The sequence below is a fragment of the Epinephelus moara genome, chromosome 11 (assembly GCF_006386435.1).
Source record: "Epinephelus moara isolate mb chromosome 11, YSFRI_EMoa_1.0, whole genome shotgun sequence".
In the NCBI taxonomy this organism is placed as follows: Eukaryota; Metazoa; Chordata; class Actinopteri; order Perciformes; family Serranidae; genus Epinephelus; species Epinephelus moara.
The window spans coordinates 22,249,434-22,271,790 of record NC_065516.1 but is presented as its reverse complement, the minus strand read 5'-3'; the positions used below and the strand labels follow the sequence as shown (position 1 = coordinate 22,271,790).

General features: G+C 41.4%; 1 protein-coding gene across 1 annotated transcript in view; it reads right to left on the bottom strand.

Moving 5' to 3' along the window:
- Positions 1-334: 334 nt before the first annotated feature.
- Positions 335-22,357, bottom strand: part of mtrr (5-methyltetrahydrofolate-homocysteine methyltransferase reductase) — a 40,410-nt gene continuing 18,387 nt past the window's right edge. Inside the window, exons 11-15 of the mRNA XM_050056272.1 lie at positions 21,872-22,052; positions 21,032-21,150; positions 15,130-15,222; positions 11,345-11,539; positions 335-7,512 (exon numbers count right to left, since the gene is read on the bottom strand). Of these exons, the coding sequence (XP_049912229.1) occupies positions 7,368-7,512; positions 11,345-11,539; positions 15,130-15,222; positions 21,032-21,150; positions 21,872-22,052 (733 nt within the window). The 3' untranslated portion in view covers positions 335-7,367. The remainder of the gene's footprint in view (positions 7,513-11,344; positions 11,540-15,129; positions 15,223-21,031; positions 21,151-21,871; positions 22,053-22,357) is intronic.

Sequence of the window (22,357 nt, the reverse complement as noted above, 5' to 3'; positions counted from 1 at the left end):
GACTGTAACACCAATAACTCGTGACTTCGCTTGGACTTGAGCCTTTTGAATTAAAAAGCATGCTATTTAAAAACTGTGCCACAAATCGATTTATTTCCTGAATCAACATAAACACCAGCAAGTTGACACCTTTTTCCACAGGTCCACTTTGTTTGAACCAATCCAGCATCCAATCAAGTCGCAGTAGAGAACCATGAAGAACTAAGTTGGAAAAAATGATACCAAAGATAACTTCGTTCACATACAAAAACTATGCGATGATCAACAACAACAACAACAAAAATTGCAGAATGCAACTGTAGGTTGTTGTAAAACACAAACATGATTTTTGTTAATTTAAAATATAATTCCTCTGTTGTTAAAATGGCATTACATTTGATGAAACATGCATTATGACTTGTTAAGGACTCAAAAAAAAGTTTAGGACTTGGAACTTGACTTACCGTAAAACTTCAATTAATAGCCCGGGCTATTATTTGCTAAAATCACTGAAATAAACAAGATCATATCTGGGACAGGGCTTTAATTCCTTTTACATAAAAATGTTGCTCAGCAAAATCGGGGAAATCTTACATATACATATATATATCAATTACAAATCATTCATCTAATCTAGCTCCGAAAGACAAGGCATCAGAGAGAGAGCATTATGACACTCTTTTTATGGCACTCCAGGATTACGGCACCCGACATACTGACCCAAACGCAACTTTATCCTGTTAAGACAATATGCGATACAATACGATCCAATGCAATGCGATATGATATGATGATATGATATATGATATGATACGATACGATACGATACGATACGATACGATACGATACGATGTGATGTGATGCAATATGATACAATGCGATACAATACAATACAATATGATACGATACAATACAATATGATACGATACAATACGATATGATATGATATGATATATGATATGATATATGATACAATACGATCCGATGCAATGCAATATGATACAATGCGATACGATACAATACAGTATGATACGAAACAATACAATGGGATGTAATGCGATACGATGCAATACGATACAATATGATATGATACAACACATTACGATCCAATGCGATGCAATATGATACAATATGATATATGATACGATACGATCCGATGTGATGCAATATGATACAATGCGATATGATACAATGCAATATGATACGATACAATACGATGGGATGTAATGCGATACGATACAATACGATCCAATGCGATGCAATATGATACGATGCGATACGATACAATACAATATGATATATGATATGATACGATACAATACGACGTGATGCGATGTGATACGATGCAATACGATACAATATCAGCAGACCCTTGCAGACTAAAGGAATATGAATAACTTAAAGGGTAATCGAGGAATGGACACATATTCTGACTTTACGACAGCTTCAGAGAAATGGAGTCACCGCTTGTTTTCTTCATGCCAGTAAATCTGAATGAATTACGGTCTTCTTTAGTGCTCATGGTTTCAGTAACATGAACTGCTGAATTGTGGAGAATCTAACTGAGCTAACAATGTGTAGCATCTCCATAATGACCAAAGTTTAAACATTTATATTTGGATGCGCGATCTAAACAGCTAACTAACGTAAGCTCAAGTAGGTAGCCAACAACCTTGTTTTATACATCCAAAGAACTTCTATAAAAATGAACTGCTGGCAACCAGACCAGGGGTCTAATTAAGATTTTTTTTTGTTAAATTGTGTAGCTACACTGGGCTAGTAAAAGGGACTGGGAGTTTATTATAAGATTTACGGTACAATGACTTGGTGCCACCTCTGCTGAAAGCCCATTCACAGTGGAAACAATGACTGAGATGCCTTCTCTATTTCATACTACAGTGACACCTTTGATAAATTCCTTAAAAAATAAAGCAGCACTACAGCAGCTCTCTAAATCCCCCGGGTTGCTTTCTCTCTTAGAACTTCATTTTGATCTCTACTCCTTGTCGTCTTGTTGTCTCTTTTTATATCGCTGTCAGATCAAACTAAATGTATTGTGACAGCTCACACCCGCGTCCCCTTCATATTTAACTTCTCAGTTATTGTACAGATGCACTGTGATAAACAAAGCACACAGACTATCTTTTTAATTTCCTCTTTCATATGCACTTTCAGATATTTTCAGTTGACTCACTGCCTGAGCTCCATGGTAACACACGTTCAGCGTATCCAATACAACAAATAAAGACAAATGTCGAGTGCACACAGTTTGTTCTTCCATCCGTCCTTAGTTTGTATACATCCTGTATTTTTTTTTTGCTGAACAGTCTCATCTCAGCACTTAACCTCCAATTTGCATAAGTCGTTATGGCTGTGAGGACTGAGGAAGCCATAAATTCTGCTAAGTGTTCATCCATCGTTGTACGTTTTTAAAAAAAAGCCCAACCAATTTTTACATTTCTTTGACTAATGAAGACAGAAAGAGCATCCATCGCTGGGACATCATTAATACATTTGATGAGCCAAGCAGTTTCTATTTAATTCATCTGGACAAACAGTATCTGACTGGTGTGGGGAATCAGTCTTAGATGTGGCACATGTAACGTGAGTGATTATATATTTATTCTGATAATTCTTACAGTACTCTCCCCTTTGGTCAGATTAATCTAATACAGAAATACTTCTTTAAACCTTCTGGGAGAACAATACTTTCTTATTGAATACTTTCTCCTCCTGCCAGCATCAATTACAGAGAATGTTTGTTCTGCCAAATGGGAAGCAGGGGTATCTCTCCTGCTCCATCAATAAACACAGACCAGAACAACACTGGTATCTCACAGTGAAAACAGGAAACTCAATAGAAGTGCTGCAGCCTTTTTAGAAAAACATAGATTTTCCTCCAGCACTCCTGACAGATGCTGAAGTTAAAGTGTTTGTGCACAGCTGGGACTCAGGAGAGCGGGCCGACTGTGGCTCTCAGTGTGTATCTGTGTATGTTTGTGTGTGTGTGTGTGTGTGCGAGCAGACCTGTCATCGATACCACATCAAAGAGCTGAGTTGGCGTTCCTGGGTCACTGACAGCAGACATGAGAATAACAGAGACGGAGTGGAAGTGTCCTTTTAAATGATGGAACACAGGTGAGGCGAAGAGCTTGGAGCAGATGAAGCTTTCTGCTGACAGTAGTAATGCCAGAGGACTTCTCCACAAGTGCACAGTTTTCAAACTGAAAGAAAACTTCATATTTCCAACGGAAACCGTAACACTAGGAATCTACAACAGGGATTGTGCAAGGGATGGATTAAATCATGTTGTTCTCTGTGGTCAGATTTCATGGAAACTGAGCCATCCTGCTCGTTGGGAACTTTAATTTAGTGGATAACCCTATTGCGTTCCCTGCCTCTGCAACATGCACACACATGGGCGCATTATTAGACAATGAGCTCCTGGGCACAGATCTGCAAAAGGCCCCACCACCTCTCCTATATAGGAGCAAGAGATGCACAGACTTTGTGGTGGTCTCTTTTTTGTTGTTGTTGTCTCTTTGAAGTAGTTTTGTATCTGTTTATGGTATTTTGTGTCTGTGAGGTAATTTCCTGTCTCTCTGAAGTAATTCGATACCTCATTTATTTGTCATTTTGCATGTCTTTGGAGTCATTTTGTATCTCTGAGATAATTTCTCTTTTTGATAATTTTCTGTCTCTTTGAAGTCATTTTTAATCTCTTTTTGGTTCTTTTGTGTCTCTTTGTAGTCATTTGCTGTCTCTTTGAGGTCATTTTGTATCTCTTATTGGTTTGTTTTGCATCTCTTTGTAGTCATTTTCTGCCTCTGAGGTAATTTTGTGTCTCTTCGAGGTAGTTTATTGTCTCTGAAATCATTTTGCATATCTTTCTGGTAGTTTTGTGTCTCTGAGGTAATTTTCAGTCTGAAGTAATTTTGTATTTCTTTTTTGTCAATTTGTGTATCTTTTAAGTCATATTCTGTCCCGTTGTAGTCATTTTATGTCTCTTTGAAGTCATTTCATGTCTCTTTTAGGTCATTTTGTATCTATTCTTTGTTGTTTTGAATCTCTTTGTAGTCCTTTCTATCTATTTGAGGTCATTTGGCATCTCTTTGAGGTCATTTTGTATCTTTTATTGTTTTGTTTTGTGTCTCTTTGTAGTCATTTTCTGTCTCTCTGAGGTAATTTTGTGTGTCTTTGAGGTAGTTTAGTGTCTCTGAAGTCATTTTGTATCTCTTTTTGTCAGTTCTGTGTCTCTTAAGTAATTTTATGTTTCTTTCTGGTCATTTTGCATCTCTTTGTAGTTATTTTCTTTCTCTTTGAGGTAATTTTGTGTCTCTTTAAATCCATTTGGTATCTTGTTTTGCTTTGTTTTGTGTCTCTTTGAGGTCATTATGTCTCTGAAATGATTTTGTATCTCTTATTGGTTAATTTTCTCTCTTTGAGGTAATTTTGTATTTCTTTGGTAGTTTTGCATCTCTCTGTAGTCATTTTGTGCGTCTGAGGTAATATTGCATCTCTTTGAAGTCACTGTGTGTCCCTTTAAGGTAATATTGTGTCTCGTTTTGGTTCGTCTTGTGTATCTTTGAGGTAATTTTGTGTCTCTTTGAAGTCATTCTGTGTCTGAGGGGATTTTGTATCTCTGAAAGCATTTTTTTTAGCTCTTTTTGGTCATTTTGCATCTCTTTGTTGTCATTTGTGTCTCTTTGAGGTAATTTTGTGTCTTTGACATCATTTTATGTTTGGTTGTTTTGCCTCTTTGTGTTCTTTTGTATTTAAAATGAGTGTCTTCCTGGTCAGTACGTCTTCATTTGGGTGATATTTTGTAGATGAAGGTCAGTGGGAGTACACACATGCACATTTGCAGAGTTGATTCTTCCAAAGTTTTCTCATAAGGGAGAAAACTTCTGGCTTCTACTTGCTGTTTACTCCTAAAACTAGCACTGAGTTGTTTGAACTGCAGTCATATCCACACACCTGAGCCAACTGAATTGAACATATTGTCACTTGCCTAATTAAAGCGCACTCTTTGCCGAGCTCAGGGAGGCAGAGTGTGGGAGGTTCCACTTACTATCCTCATCATCACTACTTGTACTTTCTGCACCAAGAAGCCGAATGTTAAGCAGACCTTTCTGAAATCTCTGAGCTGGTCGACATAAAGTGCATCTCCCCGCTTGGCTCACTCAACACTTCCATAATAACAGTCATTATCTTCAGCACACATCTTTCTGCTTCATTTAAGCCAATCTTAACAAGGGGTATCTATCACGGAGGTGCTACTATTCCGCGGTCGCTCTGACCTCCAGCTCTCTGATTTATTTCCGACAATCTCCTCAGCTCTGTCTTTCGCTTTCGCTGCGGGACAAAACCGCCACTGTGAACCTTTTTAATTATGAAGACATAATTTAAAACTTCATCAGTCCTGGGTGGTTGCTGGACAGGGTGACATAAGCAGCCGGCAGGCTCTCCGTCTTATGGCGGGGGTCATTTTTTACCTGGAGATGAGGGCATGTTAATAGTGTAGGTAAATAAGGGCAGTACAGCTCAGACTGTACTCCCAAAATTATTCACTCATAATGATCACGCGTCACTTTGATGAAACTTTGCTTCTTGTTACAGCATCCATGCAAGTTGTTGTCATTTCTCCAAGAACAAATTGCATTAAATGGAGGCCATGTATCATCATGCCTGTGTGTGTGTGAGATGAGATTGGTGGTGCCGTTGGAGGCACACAGCATCATTATTTTGATTTTGTCCTCTGCTCCTGTGACTTGGCGCAGCAGCAGGACGCTGAGAGATGAGGGCGAGGAGGTGCAGCCAGCTGCGCCTGGACAAACACAAGGACAGCTCTACCTTCGACAACACTATATTAAACCAATTATTCACTATCAGGGATTGTTTTCTGCGACAGTGAATGTTTTGTTTACTCGGCTCAAAAATGTAGCGAATGGGGGTGTCATCGGCGGCGCAGGCGGCAGAGATTGTAAACATGTTTTTCTCTCCCCTCCCTACAAGAGGATAAATAAAAAGACTGCTGTTAGAAGATTTAATTCTGAGAAGCCTCTCTCTGGGGCTCTGCTGCGCTAAGAAGCCCATTGCGAAAAGCCTTCAATTAGCAGAGTAAGCCTTCATCTTCTGACCAAAGTCACCTTCAGCAATCAAATTAGATCTAAATTTATAAAAACAATCACTCCCAATCAATCACAGTTTATTCCCAAATGATTCCCATTGCCTTTTGAACCTGCTGCTGAAACCTCCAGTCACCCCTCCCCTTCATGCTCACTCACACCCACGCCCACACTTCATATAAGGTCACCTACAAACACACCTGTGCGCATGACAAAAGAAAAACTGAAGACCGCAATAATTTATGCTGAAATATTTTTTAATTCCTGATCACACAAGGCACAGTTGTGTTTGTTTCTACCGCAGTTTGGGAGATTTCAGTCGGGTTTGCAGGACTTAGAAAAGTTGGAGTTCAGAGTCTCCAAACTGGCAGTCTGCTGGGTATGTGGGGGCAGACAGGCACAAACAAAGTTAGTTAGATAAATTGCTCTGGTCAGAGCTGCGATTCACGCCCTCTGCACTTAAAATTCGACACAGTATAATGATAAATATGATAACCGTCCTCATCTCTGAGGACTTCATTTAGGCAGAAGTGACTTTTTCAGGATCACATACATTAAAATCGGTCTTCATTACCTTAAAAAGGCTGACAAGGTGACTATAATCACAGTATTCTGGATGAAAATATGATTTTACATAACACTGGAACAAACCACAACCTGTTTTGGAATTGAGATTCATTCTCACATCATCAGTTTAAAAAAAAAATCAAATAACTGCTGCTGATTATGACTCCAGAGGTAATCAGTGGTGTTTGGCACACTCTAAAAATAAAAAATAACTTGTGGAAAAAATGACTTCTATCCCCCTGAATGACAATAAACAATTTACTGTGTGTGTGCTGTTAAAGAACTACAGATTGCTGTGTTGTTTCCATCTAGGTTGGAGCACTCCCGTTCTCATCAAAATCCCTCCATCACGGCCGACGGAAGTAAATGCCTTTTCCCCAGACAGGACGAACGGAGGAGACTTGTCGACAGTAAAAGCATTTTCACACTGCAGGACCAATCTCCAGCACTATTGCCCTGACCAAGATCATTTCTGTTCAAACAGCAAAGCCCAGGATGATGTAGTGAACCGATATCCCCGGGTCAGCATGGCCTATTCCATCTTGGTAGCATTGGGTGGTGTAAACTACCTCCGGGCTTCAGCATCCACAATTTTATGGTTCTAGAGGTTACAGCTGAGCGTGCCGATTTTTTTTTTGAAGGTGTAAAAAGGCCCAGCGGATTCTGCAAATGCCCTTATCTGGTCATCCGCTGTCAACCCCAGATGTCCTGTAAGTAGCGTTTCTCCTCTCTCAGCCCTGCCAGTCTCTTCATGGCCTCTAGCTGGTCCACCTGAAGCTCTGTTTTGATCATCTCCATCAGGGTGTCGTTCACGTCTTTAGCCATGTTCTTGGCATCTCTGGTGAAGAGAAGAGTGTGAATATATTAAGAGAAAAGGGCAACGCAATCAATAGACACAGATCTGAGACGGTCCTATTTGTGTCTAAGCACAGTGGCCAATATTTTGTAAAAAACATAAAGTGCTGCCGGTCCAGGAGTGCATCCTGGGAGGAAATTGCTGAAATCTCTATCTTGCTGTTGCAGCATATTGGAGAAGATTCATCATCCTGTGGACCTGTAGTGATATTTTTTTTGACTCCGAGGATTTCACACAGTAATGATGTTTCAAAGATCATTTACTCAGAGGTGAGTTAAGCCGCCTGGCAGTGATGACAGAGGAAAAACTCAAGACAAAGAAGGTGATACTGAGCGATACAAGTGTTGACATGACTTGTTGTATGTTTGTTTTGTTTGTTGTCTTTGTACTGTCCAAAACAATGTGTGGTGATACAGAAAAGGGGGAGCGGGTACGTATACTGTACAGTACAAGTGCTGCAGACTGTAACAGATGTTGCGTCAGTATGAGGTCAGCAGCAGCAAAGGGTTTAGAGAGAGAAGTTGTGGGCAGAAAATTCACAAAATGTGAGGCGCTTCAGCACCTTTTGTTAATTTTTTATGGATGCTCCAAAGCAGAGTCAGTCATTGGCCGACAGGTAAGGTCGGCAGCTGTACTTGGCACTGGATGCAGCCTGTTTGTTTCACGGCTACATCACGTCTCCACTGCAGCATTTCACAGGCAGCGTGTCTTCGAGCAGTTTATTCTCAAGCAGCAAAATACAGGTTTTTATCCCACTCTCTCTTATGAGCAATAATTCACTCCTGCTTTGATAGTCTGGACAATATTTGCTCAAGTAGAGATTATATTTTCATGTCATGTTTAATTGCCTGTTTTTGTACGTTGTTGTGAAGCAGTGTGCCTCAACTGTCTTTACTGTGATTTGCATATGTTAAAGCAACAGGTGGCAACTTTTATAATGATAACTTTCTGTCACAACATCCACACAGCAGTACATGAGACAGATAGTCTGTGAAAAAATATGTTCCTCCTTCTTGTAGTGCTTCTAATTAGGGCTGGGTGATATAGACAAAAATTCATATCCTGGTATTTTCAGGCTGACTGGCAATACACGACATGTAGATATCTGTATTTTCTACGAAGTGGGCTACATGTTTTCAGCTTCAAGTCAAAGCCACATTTGAGATGTCACAAGCACTTTTATAAAAACAGACTGTGACCAAATTAAAATGCAAACACAGGGATTTTATTCCCTGTTTGAATATAAGCAGCTGCACAACATGTCAATTAAAAAATATATAAAATAAATAGCAGGGCTGTACGTTAATGTTTTTGCTCACAGCACTGGAGCTGCAGAGGTTTAAAGGTTTGCAGCACAGGACACTAAACTATAACATGAGTATAAAAGTATCAAGTAAGTCTTTAAGTTTAAAATGAATCTTGTGCTGGAAAATGATTTACCTATCAGGCTATTATTCTTATTTATGCACATAGCATCAACAGAGACCGTGTGAGGGAAGGAGGAGAGACACTTTGTCCACATTATATACATTTTGTATATGAAACGTCTGTGTTGTCACTGTATTTATTTTCAAAACACATCTGTCGCTTGCATCCAGGCGGCGTCTCAATGTCACACATTAGACTATTACTACCAAGAAGGACGGCGATGCGACAAACAAACGCTCACCTGACACAATCAAGCAGCTCTGTCTCCCACACATGCAGCGCAGCGCTGGATTGCACGTGTGCTACTGCGGTAACTTCATTCATCTCACAGACTGATTTAGCATAGCAAGTGCAACATATAGACCGATGTTACACTGTAGACTAATTAACAGACGGATTAAACAGAGGAGCAGCTCTGTGTCTCTGAGTGTTGCTGGAGAACTTGTGAGTGAGTGAGTGGGGCGGAGCTGTGCTGAGAGTGTGAGAAAGGAGAGATGTTCACTGGTATGCGTCATGTAACGCAGCTTGACCCTATATCGATATGAAGAGCATTGTCTACATTTATATCTTGCTTGAAAATATATCGATATATCGTACATAGTCCTTATATTTCTCATCCCTACTTCTAATGGCATTTGTTAGGATGTACTGCGCCTGAAATAAAATACCGATCAGAGCAGAGGAGTCTCTAACGCAGCTGTCAATCATGTCAATCGCTGCTCATGAACTGCGGTCAAACTTTCAAACTAGGCAGCACTGATCAAATCAAATCAAATCAAATCAANTCCTTATATTTCTCATCCCTACTTCTAATGGCATTTGTTAGGATGTACTGCGCCTGAAATAAAATACCGATCAGAGCAGAGGAGTCTCGCAGCTGTCAATCATGTCAATCGCTGCTCATGAACTGCGGTTAAACTTTCAAACTAGGCAGCACTGATCAAATCAAATCAAATCAAATCAACTCAATTCAAATATATTAATAAAACACGTTTAAAAACAATCAGAGTTGACCAAAGTGCTAAAATAACATAACACGGTAACAGCAAATCATTAGAGAAATAACACTACAAACCCAAAAACATGCCCAAGTAAATGAGTAAAAAAATAAATAAAATAAAGCACACAATAGTAAGATCTGAAAACAAAGTAATGAAAGATAAAACAGAAACTATAAGGACAATCAAAGGCGTTAGAAAACATGTGGGTCGTCAGCCTAGATTTAAACAAATGTGAAACAAATATTCTGTGACTGCACTGCGTATTTCTTGCCTCAGATGTTTTTTTACAAAAATGTTTTAGTGTACTGTTTAACCCTACAATGATAACGTTGTCTGGCCGGTGGCCGGTGCTTTGTTTTGGCTTAACTGCTTCCAACATGGCAGCCGGGTGACAAACTTTCTCACATTACAGCTAAACAGGACACCTAAATATGTTTCTGAGAACATTTGAGTTGAGAAATTGGCAACGCAGTAACAGAATCTTGATTTATATGTGATCAGCGCTGCCTAGTTTGACAGTTTGACCCGTGATCGTCATGACTGACAGCTACATTTAAGACTCCTCTGAACCTCTGTGGCGGACTTTAGTAAATGCCATTGGAAGTAGCACAAGGAGAAGGAGGAACATGATTTTCAGGTTCAGCAAAAATGACAAGTTATTTATATGAACGTGACCAACTACAGCTTTAACACTGAAAATGCAGATGACTTGTTTGTTATTTCTATATTTGAAGCCCTTCTTAAACTTCCCTTTGCCTCTGTAAAATGCTGTCAAATGATGAGAAGACCTGATCATCACGATGGATAATCTTCAGTATTTTCAGTCTGTTCCAAACTTGGCAAAACAGCATTTCTGTGCTTCACAATCTCAAGACAAACTTTTTTCAAACAACTGCATTCATATCAGACGTTCTAAAGCCACATTCATAACACCTCTTAAAAAAAAAAAATCATGTTTTAAACAGTCAAGGTCTTTCCTTTATGACTCTTAGGCGCTGCATTATTGTGCTACACGCTGGATGTGAATGTTGTAAATGAATCTTTATTTGATTCTGTGTAACCACTCAACGCTGCCATGTTGGCCGGGCCTCTCTTGTAAAAGAGATAATGTATTTCCAGAGACCCCCCCGGTTAAATAAAGGTTTTTAAAAATGCCTCCATGCAGATTTACAAGTAATTTTCAAGCCTTCAGAGACACACAGTGATCTGACATAAAACAGAGGAGGCATGCGAAGATAGAGCTGCGAGTGAGATGCTCTGGAGTCGACACAGTGAATACAAGTATACCTGGATCATGACACAACCGTCCCAGGTGGACTTTGGAATAAATGTATCACTCAAAATGAATTTTACAACTGAAACATTATTATCGGTGTCGGTCTTACCCGCAGACGTAGATGTAACCGTTCTGTTTCAGCAGGATATCAGTGATGTGTTGGCTGTTTAGAAGCAGGTTGTGTTGCACGTATCTGGGTCGTGCCACGGCGGAGGTTGCGGCCTCGTCCTCCTGGTCATCTCTGGAGAAACACACCTTGAGTTGGCTCAGTGTACCGCTGGACACAAAGCCCTCCAGCTCCTCTCTGGGAACAGAAGAAAGATTGCAGAGCATCCAAACGTTAAAGGCTGTTGTAAATCCAATTTCCTACAAGGGGTATTCCTGTAATCTTGAACAGGTTGTTCCTGATTTGCGAAAAGTCTCTCCAAAGCTAGAAATCAGAGGAGCCAAGATTCAGTTGCTGAGGTGGAGAAGAGATAGAGAGCAGTCCAACTTTGTGGGAGAGCACCCGTACGTGATTTTCTGTCCAAAAAAAAAAAATGCATGCATATTTTTACTGTAACCTAGAAAAAATGTATAAACTGCTGGCCTAATAATGCCAAGTATTCAACACAGTTTGCTTACTGCTGTTTATCCTTTCACTCTCTTAAGATATTTAGCAAGAGCTTCAACCGCCTCACGAGACGTATACAACCCCCAGAACATTTCCTAAGAACAGAAAAAACCTGTCAAGCTTGATAAAACAGAACACTGATGGGCAAAAGGTCTAAGCACAACCGTGCCAGACAACCAATTTATCTTGTTTAACGAGAGAAGTGCGAAAAAAAATATGGATTTCATAAGCAAGGTCGAGTCACTGTTATAAGCATCTTTTTACAATCAATCCTTCCAGCCTTGCAGTTGGGTGTAACCTTGCTCCCTATCGGTGGTTCACTTGCCAACTACTCCTTCTTCTGCCTCATTGTTTTTACAGGGCCTGGGGTGCTATTGGAAGGAAAGGAAAGAGGAAGGTGGTGAGGGAGTGAGGTTTACTGTGGCTCAGAGCATCTCGTTTTAAGTTAAGCACTCGCAATGAGCAGAAACACACGCAGAGGCAGACGCGCACACACTCATAACAAGCCGTGGCTCCGAGATCAGGGGTTAAGGTCTTCGCTTCAGGGGTCTGTGTTTTGCAGCAACCCCGAGACTAAAATAAGATATCTTCCAATAACATACAGACGCTGCGATGTATATACTAAAGAGAGATATAAGCACTGCTGCCTTTATTGTTTGTGAAACATCTTGTGCTGCTTCTCCTGAATTGTCTACCGTCCAACCTTTGATTGGAGTCGGAGTCATTAAAAGAAATCTATTGTTTTGACCAAATTGTGTCATTACAGAGTCTGTTTGAACAAGAGAGCAACAAGAAAAATAACAAGGACGGCGGAGTTTTGTTTGTTTGACGTGCGAATGTGAATTATCACAGACTGATAACTATGTGAGAAGACAGCAAAAGATGAGAAAGGACAGTTCACTTGTTAGACAAACGAAAAAGTCGAGGGGTTTCTGAGAGCCAAAACCCGCCAGACTCCTCTGTGTGCTTATAAACACACTCGCACACACACACACACACACACAACAGCCTGTGGCAATATCCCGGACCCTGACATGAACCCAGCGGGCCTTCCAGTTATGTTTCCCCTACAGCATGAAACCGCTTGCCATGAAGCGTCTGAGGAGTCGGGGGGGCGGGGAATAGGATAAGTGCAGCGGAGGAGAGGACAAGTTTGATGTGACAAGCAGGAAGATTGGCATCAACCTCTCACAGGGATGTTAAGTGCTGCGGCTGATTGAGGCGCATCGCGAGCCGTGTTTGCTTTTTGCTGAGAATTCAGAACACGATCAGAGAGTTGGTCACATCCTGTCTCCGCATTTTGCAATATTTATAAGCCTAAAAAGCCGTTTATGCCATATTTATGCAAGTTCAAATTTGTAACCCCTACTTAGGACTTCGGGTGAACTTTTCTTTTAAAAATATGGGAGGTTGAAAAAAATATGCTACAAACTATGCTAAGCAGAGTTCTCCATTCCCAGGCAAAGTCACACACCAAAATGCATTTACTTTGAGAGAAATCCAACAGAGATGAATGCAGGCAGGCAATTCAGCTGCAGGAATGTTGTTCTTATTTCTGCTAACCTATTTAAATTGAGTACAACTCTTCACGGGTGGCTCATAAAACACGGACTAATCGCTTTGGTCAACACTGTGGGGGTGTTCATCAGAGAAGCCCACACTGTGAACAAACCATCGCCAACTACCTGGCTGTGGGTTTGTATTTAACAAAGGGATAGAGGAAGCAAAGGGGAACAAACAACATCCTCTGTGATCTATTCTTGTGTGATTAAGGATGCTAATCCGCGCACACTATTTAATCCTGAAAAAGAACTCGATCAGTGCACCAGCACTGAGTACACGCGTGCTGCTGATACCAACAAGGGCCGATCAATTAGCGTGTCGTCAGGGGGAGAGTGAAGCCAAAACAAACTGATCAGAGCAAAGATCTATTTCCAGGTTGATGTCGGTTTACAATGCTTTAACAAAACAAGAGGTCAATCCAAGAAAAGCAGTTTAACATTAGTACACAGTGAAAACACAGACCCCTGACACTTTGTACAGATAAATAAACATGACATAAATTTGACATGAACAGATAATAAACAGCAGGGTTGCATTTTATCAAGTCTGCTAGTCAGCTTGTTCAGGTTTAACTTCAACTTTAGCTTTAAAAAAACACGATGTGAACACAGCATTGACATAGTGTCACCTTTTCAGTTTACATGACATGCTTGTTAGCAAACAGTAGCTTTATTTACACATGCAGCGACACGGCAAAGCAACATTAGCATTCATTTGGAGTCAGCTGACAAGTCCAGTATCCACTCTTAGCTCTATTTGGTCTTCACCATCTCATGATGAAATTATTTCACACTTTAGCTGCTAAATACTACGTGTTCACCAGCTAGCCTTTTCTGTCTTCTGTCAGGGGCTCGGCAGGTAGCATACGTTAGGCTATAAGACCTTTTTTCCTTTTCAAAAAAGCTGCAAAACGACGCTGATGAGAGCAGTGAAAGTTAATCAAAACAGTAAAGTTTCGGGCCGTAAAACCGAAACAATGAGCTAAAAGTTGCTAAAATGCTCTGTAGAGCTAAGGAAAAAATCTCTGTGGTTTCATCACGAAAAGTGACAACCTTTACACCACACAGTCATTTGATCCCTTTTTTAATCAAAAAAGCTTTAATTTAACATATTTGCTTTGTAGCTGGTTACCTGAGATGTTCTGAGTATTACTCCCTTGTTAACTATTCGTCTCCAAAAATGAAGGAAGAGTGAAGTCATGAGATATTTGTTAGCCTCTGAGCTTAACAAATCTGAATATTCTATCAACCTGAAACTGGATTTTCTTTCACAACCCAACCACAATAAAAACTTACATAACCTCTATGTAACTACCTGCCTTGAGTCATGATTGCATGTCACTGTGACACAATGTTTGTGTTCTTGTTCCCTTTCACTCGTAGGTAAAAAATCATGTGGCCTTGGCTCGTCTGACTGCGTACGTCTCTTTTCTTCTCGTACATCCAACAATACACCTTCCATGGGCATTGTGGAGCTGTGTGTTCACAATGCTTGTGTGTGGAACTGAAGGAAGAACACCCACATTTTGTAAAGAGACAGCGAGATGTTCATTATGCAGGTCAATGATTTCAATATGGAATGTTCTGTGGCAAGGTGAAGAGGGATGTGGGTATGCAAAGAAGTTTATCTGGCTTACAAAAGGTTAAGAAAGTATGTATCGTGTATGACAATGTATGAGTGGAAAGATTTTCTGAATGACCACAAGAAACACAGCTTACCTGAATAGGTAGTCTCGATCTCTGTGGCGGCAACCAAAGAACAGCCAGGTTTCGCCAAACGTGGTCTCGGGGTTCTCCTTCCTCTCCTCCTCCCTGAAAGTCAAACAGCGGATGTTAGCGGTCAATCAATACCAACAGACGACCAGACCAGATGGAGGAGAGGGAGTCCTTCCCCACAGCAGAGGTTAAAGAAGAGTAGTGACACCATTAAGCACTGTCTGCAATGACAGTACACCGAGTGCCACAATTGCCTAATGCACGGAAACGACTATGCGTGCTGCAGCGCGGACATTATATGTATTATTAAATTTCACCCAAACAGAAGGATAGATCGCATCACTATAAACAGCACTGAAAATAAAACTAGGGCTTGTGCTTTGTGTGTGGGTGTGCGTTTCGCTCGCTTGTGTGTCCAACTGTGCTTGAGTGCAAAAGAACTGCTCCTGCAAAAGTGATTCCTCTTGTGGCTTGGGAGTTTGGCAAAGCTCCCAGAATCCTTTGCAGGCGGTGGCAACGCAGCGGCACAAAGCAGGGCTCTGAAGATGCCGGTATCTGTGCCGCACACCTGCTGCAAAGGTGACAGCTCTCTCCCAGATAACAACAGTTGACCCCCAACCTTTCATGATGCCATCAGTCAGTTGACTCTCCAAAGAGCCCGGCATTATCTGTTACCCCCGTCTGGAGGGAGTGGGGACGAGGGAGGAGGCCGCGCGACGGGGATGAGAGAAGACAGAGGGGTGTTGAGGTGACCGACCACGACGAGGGGCTGAGGAATACCACAGAGAGGCATTGAGACTGGGCTCTTTGTGCTGCGCTGCTGCACTCCGAGGATAAGGTGCTGCTTCCCCTAAACACCACCCTTTGCTATTCACCAACAGACTGGATCGTGCTTTGTGTTTTCCAGCAGTAACAAAATTAAAATGGCAGCCAACTCTTAGACTTAGTGGAACTATAGAGTGCATAAAAAGTGTAAACACACAACTTTACTCCTGAAATCATAAGTCATTTAATCAATAACATAAAAATAGTTGGTGTTTAATGTTGTAACGATGTGTTTCAACACATATGAAATACTCTGCTTTGTGTGAAGGATCTGATACGGTTTTTACACAAAAACAGTGAAATTACCTTGTTAAAAATTAAAAAAATTACATCTTCTCCTTCCAGAAAATATGAATAGGCAATGATTTTTTGGTTTAATAGTAAAACTAGGGTGAAACTAAAGCTGAATTAATTGTTTCATTCAGGAGCAATGAGCAAACAAGATTGCTTTCACACTAGCAAGGCTATCAGAATTCATGTCGGTGCGTTCTTTTTTTCCTGACAGAATGATGAAATGTACAAGGACGAGGAAAGAAAGAACAACAAAACAGGTGATGTCTATCAAGCAGACATCAGTCAAAAGCAAAGTCAGGATAAAAGACATGTAAAAGGAGAAACCTTATTTCTCTTTGATAAAAAGCTGAACCCGATCATCAAAATGTTACATCAATTAACTTAAATTTGGCTCATTTTGTTGCCAGTTTCCCCCCACGCTGCTAATGGCTGATAAAAAATAAAACTGGTTTATAATGGCATGGTGGGCAGGCGTCTAAAGAGAAGCTTGACAAAAAGTTTGTTGGGGCAGCTGTGGCTCAGGAGGTAAAGTGGTCGTCTGCTAATTGGAAGGCACCTGCAGTCTACATGTTGAAGTGTCCTTGGGCAAGATACTGAATCCAAAAGTGCTCCTGTGTGAATGTTAAACTGATGAGCAGGTGGCACCTTGCATGGTAGCCTCGGCCACCAGTGTGTAAATGGTGCCTTTGCTATAAAGCACTTTGAATGGCTGCTAGAGCCCCGTTTCCACCAAGCAGTACGGTACGGCACAGTTTGGTAAGTTTTTTTTCCCGTTTCCACTGTGAAAAGTTGTGGATGGTACCAATGGAGCTGTTCAACAGCGTCCCCATTTTTGGTCCCCCCTCTGTTGGGGTACCTAGCACAGAGATCTGGTACTAAAAGGTGGAGCTGTGAACACTGCAGTCTGTTGATTGGTCAATAGAGGACGGTCACTCTGCTCAGGGCTGAGCTGTGGCTGGTTTTGAGGCTCATGTAACCACTGTTCATAGTGTGGAGAGTACTGTTTGTGGTGGTAACACTGAACAGACCTTGAGTCTAGGGACCATATCTGAAAGGTTCATTTTGGTTCCAAAGGTACCATACTGAAAGTGTTTGGTCGAAACGGAGCTCATGCATAAAAAGTCCATTTACCACTTAACTGCTCATTTAAATACTTCATCAAGCAAAGATGTAATTTGCTGGATTCGGCTTCTACATGTTTTTTGTTTTGTTTTAGGTTATTGTAAATTCAATGGTGTTTGGATTAACGGTTAGAGAAAAGAAGCGTAATGTGAAAACGTTACATTGGGCTTCGGTTTTCTGAGAATTTCTAGACAAAGGATTCATATGGAAGCTGAACGACCATGCTTGCAATTTTTTAAATGTTTTAATACGTTATCTTGATACAACAAAGTTTGTTTTCTCGTGATAACAGGATAATTAATGTCGTAAACTTGATCTCACCCCTTCATCTCAAGAAAACAAAAGATGTTTTCCCTTGATAAATTATCTCATCATTTTGAGAAGTCTGCCTTTTGTTTTCTTGAGAACTGACAGAATAAACAAATCCATTATTAGATAACAAAATAATCAGCTCATGATCTCAAGGTAACGGCATTACAAAAATAATTGCAAGCATGGTCGTTCTGGTCTTCCATAGTTTAAATTAACTTTACCAAACTTTAACAGATTAATCAATTGTTAGCTGCAGCGCTACACTACTTAGCCTTAGAGCAACAAAATCAATACATAAGTCTGTAAATACTGAAACAAAGCTTTGTCCTCATTAATTAAATGAGAAGTTGACCAGTTAATAAACGCTTTGGAGACGCAGTTTGTTTGAACTTTCTGCCTGTGACTGCGGCCCCAGTAACAGAGCTGTCTTGATCCAAACGCTCAGATCCCATCCATTAGCATCCTGGACGAGATTCTTCTGATCTGCAAACAGCCTCAAGTAAACTCATTTTAGTGGGCTCGTCTCTCTCCTCTCGCTGCCTGCCCTAAAGGGATCAATACCAATATGAAAACCTGGATTCCATTCTGAGTAGACCACACCGGCGCCTTTCTCTGAATACAAATCACATCACATCACATGCCCACACTATAACAGCCTGCAATACAATCCCAGGGGGAAGGCAGCGTCTACAGAGCACTCCATTTGGGGTCGAAATCAGAGGCGGTTGCCTTTCAGTGCCATTCAGATGATCAGCGGGAGGGGGAAACTGCGAGGAAAGCTGGGGTGAAGACTTGGTAAACATCCCAATTATCTCATATCTTTCATCCGTTTTCCTTGCAGCTCCGTGCAAGAGGTGTTGAGTGGCTTTTTATGCGCAAAAATACAAAAAGGAACAAAAACAAAAGCCTAAATACACCAACAGCTCGAGGCTTAATCACTGAAATTACATTGCAGAATTACACCCGTATACATCCAACATGTTGAATTCACAATGTTTTCATAATACAGGACAATGCTGAGTAGCAGGATGCCGTAGCCTAATTGTAATCAGCTGTCTGGTTAGACTGATAAATGGAAGCTCAATATTTGTTCACAGAAACTTTAATAGAAGTTGTCATATTGGATGTGCCAAGTATGCCTGCTGGCAAACGTAAAAATTAAACTGTGCAAAGTGATTTTTTTTTCTGAAAGAAAAGTTTGTTAGAGCTGTTAAAGCGATTAAGGCTAACCACTCAGTCAAAATACAATATTTGCTTAACTGTCACTGCTCCTGGCTAAACAGAGAGACACTGAAAATCACATTCTCCATAAAAATCCTTCAACGCAAACCACAGCAATCAATACCAGACTACTGGAGGGGCCTTATTAAAATCTCCCTGTGCCACCAAGTGAGCCTCTGACCTTTAGACAAGCTTCTTCCACTTGTTACCAGCGTTACAAACTCACACAAAGTTCTTTTGAAAACAGCCATCGATTAACAGTAGGGGTGGGAGAGGGGGAGAGGTAGGAGGATCGAAGTGTCCCCTTGTCTTTTTGTTGCTAACAGGACCCTTCTCAGGCCTGGAGGCAGATACGGCATCCCGTTGACAAACTGGTGATTGTTATCTCCTATCAGAGTGCAGCGTCAGCCGGCGAGGCTTTGTTTGGAATCTCAAGTTAGATTCTGTGCAGCGCCGCGCACCATGACAGATTTTTACAATCCTTCAGCACAATATGCAGCTGGCAGGGGAGAGGATGAGAGACACGGAGAGGGAGAGGGGGCTGAGGAGGCAGTCGAGCTGGTTCACGAGTTTATAATCTAACAGTGAAGAGCCTCTTGAAAGGAAAAAATGAAATTAATAAAAGACATTTTAAATTTAAAAAAAGAATCTCAAGGTTGCATCTGATGTTGGGCTGCAGTTGTTGTATGATGGCTTTTAAAATCAAGTTCTGACAAGCAGGTCTGCAAGGACAGAACATTCGTAATTCATCTTAAAGTGAGTATTTTGTTTGCTTACATTTATAGAGTGCGATGTTTGGGTACCACTGTAAGGATCAAAGTAAGACTGATATGTTCATAGCACTGCCTTATACCACAGGACTGTCCCTCTGGCTCAGCCTTGATCATCAAGAAAAGAAGTCTGTCTGCCAGTCGGCCCGAAAACGTGTGCCACCTTCAGTGCTGCTGCATCCCGAAGGCGCAAACACCTCTCAACCCAGATGACCACTCATCCTCCCCAGAATCTGCTGCAGACAATCCACCGCCGCAGCCGCCATCACTTCAGTCAGTGCCGAGTCACCTCTCAGAGCAATCACCCGCTGACTCCGCCGCCACAACAGAGCAGACGTCCGGGGAATTTAGAGACAATTGGAGTTGACTGGGGCATAACCTCATTTACACAAAGCCACCCAAGAGTTAGACATGTCAGTCTGGCTAAAAAGGCTTACTCCGCTTTCTAACAAGTCATGGTGGCTGCTGGCCTGGTTCAGCAGACAGGCCATCCGCCCGGATAGAGAAGCTTCAGTCACATTAAGTCCTTCTGACAGGTCATCTTGCAATCTTGATTTAGCTATCAATTCAGGACATCAGAAAATTAGACAAAATGTCAGGTTTTCAACCACCCCCCTTGAGAATTCAGACTTACAGATATGGTTCAACAAGCTGGTGAGAACTTCGGCTAACGGTCAATATCCTCACACCACCTCATCAGCAATTACAAGCAATGATTTACTCCAACAACGCGGCCACCACCTACTGGACTTTTTACTTTCAAATCAATAACGCTCCATTTGCTTTGCTTTGACTCCTGGCTCTTCATTACAGATCGAGTCATAAACTTGTGCATCTGAGAGAGAGGGCTTAATTTATTCCTGTTGAGACGAGCGAAGCATCTGAAATAATCCCTGACGTGATCACAGCCCTCGCTGATAGATTTATTATGCCTTATGAGTTGTACATGACGTCGACTTTTATCGGCTTTGAGCAGGGTCTGATTTAATTGTCTCTGCAGATTACTCGAAAATATGCATGGACGATGTGTACTTAACATCATTTGAACGTTGTGAATATTCATTACCGGGTGCAGAATTTTAGCAGCAATAATCTTTGTCGCACCGCACACCAATCAGCGTACAACCTGCACGCTTCTGATGCTTGACATGAACATTTTGCTGACCTTTTCCAGCAGCATATCTGGGAACGTGTACAGCACTGGCTGGATCAAGCACACTGCCACACGCACTTGATCCTCTTGATGGAGACATTTACAAAATGGGGAATCTCGATACGCACCACAGCTCTCTGACTTGATAGAAAATGTCACTTAAAAGGGTGAAAGATAATATTATAATGCGTTATCAAATTTGCCATACCTTTGCTGGAGGAAACCGACGAAGGAGGCGACTCCTGTCCCCGGTCCGACCATTATGAAGGGCGCCGACAGGTCAGAGGGAGGCCGAAAGAAGCAGTTGGGTCTCAGACTCACATGGATCTGGGGTCAGAGGCCATTAGGAAGCATTTAAAATAATGAGAGTAATTACAACAAAGCTGAGAAGCCACTGAGGGCGTACCAATCTATTAATTGATCTACTTAATATTCTTAGACATACTAATAGGAAAACTCATGAGCTCCAACTGAAATCCACAGAGTCTGTGGTAGAGAGGATTTACTTGCTTTAATTTAAATTTATTTTTTAATTAACCACACACATAACTGGCCCAAAGCTTGTTCTTTTTTTTTGGTGTCTCGCACATTCAAATCGAGTTTCCAGAGCTCCCTAAAACACGCAGTAGAAACAGGTTAAATCCCCAGCGCCTCAAGTTCTGCACTTTCACGGAGACACTGCACAATTTTCTGATATTCTGCTCCACACTTGTCCTCCATTTCCCTCAACAACCTCTTGAACTGTAATTTGAAGGAGAATGGGCAGTCTAGCTTTTTCTGGCGTTTTTTACTGAAACAAAACTAAAGACAAAGACAAAGAAGGGACGGCAAAGGTAAGGTGTAGCAGGATTTCAACCTCGCCAGGAGGTGTTCATGTGTTTGTTTTCTCCCTGTGAGTGGGGGGTCGCGGGTAATACAGCACCTGAACATTTGTACTTGCAAATAAGAGCACTTATCAGCCAAGACCAGGAAATACATCAGCCGAGACCAAGAGTTCACAGATTCACCGAATCTAGCTTCAGCTCTCGTTTTCCAGTGTACTCATTACCTTTGGCACAGCCGGGCAGCCGGAGGATTCAGCCTTCTCAGGGAAAACCAGGACAGGATTGATGAGGTCAAACAGCCAACCGGTACACAAGCCTCGCCTTCCCGCAGGGCGCCCGGGGCATGCTGGGAACTCTACCACGTTGAAGACAAAATGCACCTTTCCTGGGTACCTGAGACAGGAGCTATAGAGATGGCACCGCGGAGAGTTTAAGATGCAGGCAGACAGAGATGGAGGGAAACAATAGTGTGTGTGCAAGGCATACAGACAGTGACAAGCAGGGAGATGTGCAGAGATTAAGTGAAAAATAGAGTGAAATACAGAGAGAAGCCGAGGGAGAACAGGAAGGTACAAGCATTACGAGGGAGGATGAATTCTCAAGAATAGACAACAATGCTCCTACAAATGATTCACAGTAAACACCTTTCGAAAAATCTTGTTAAACAACAGCTGATCAAAATACCAAGGACAAACAGACACTGAATGCAA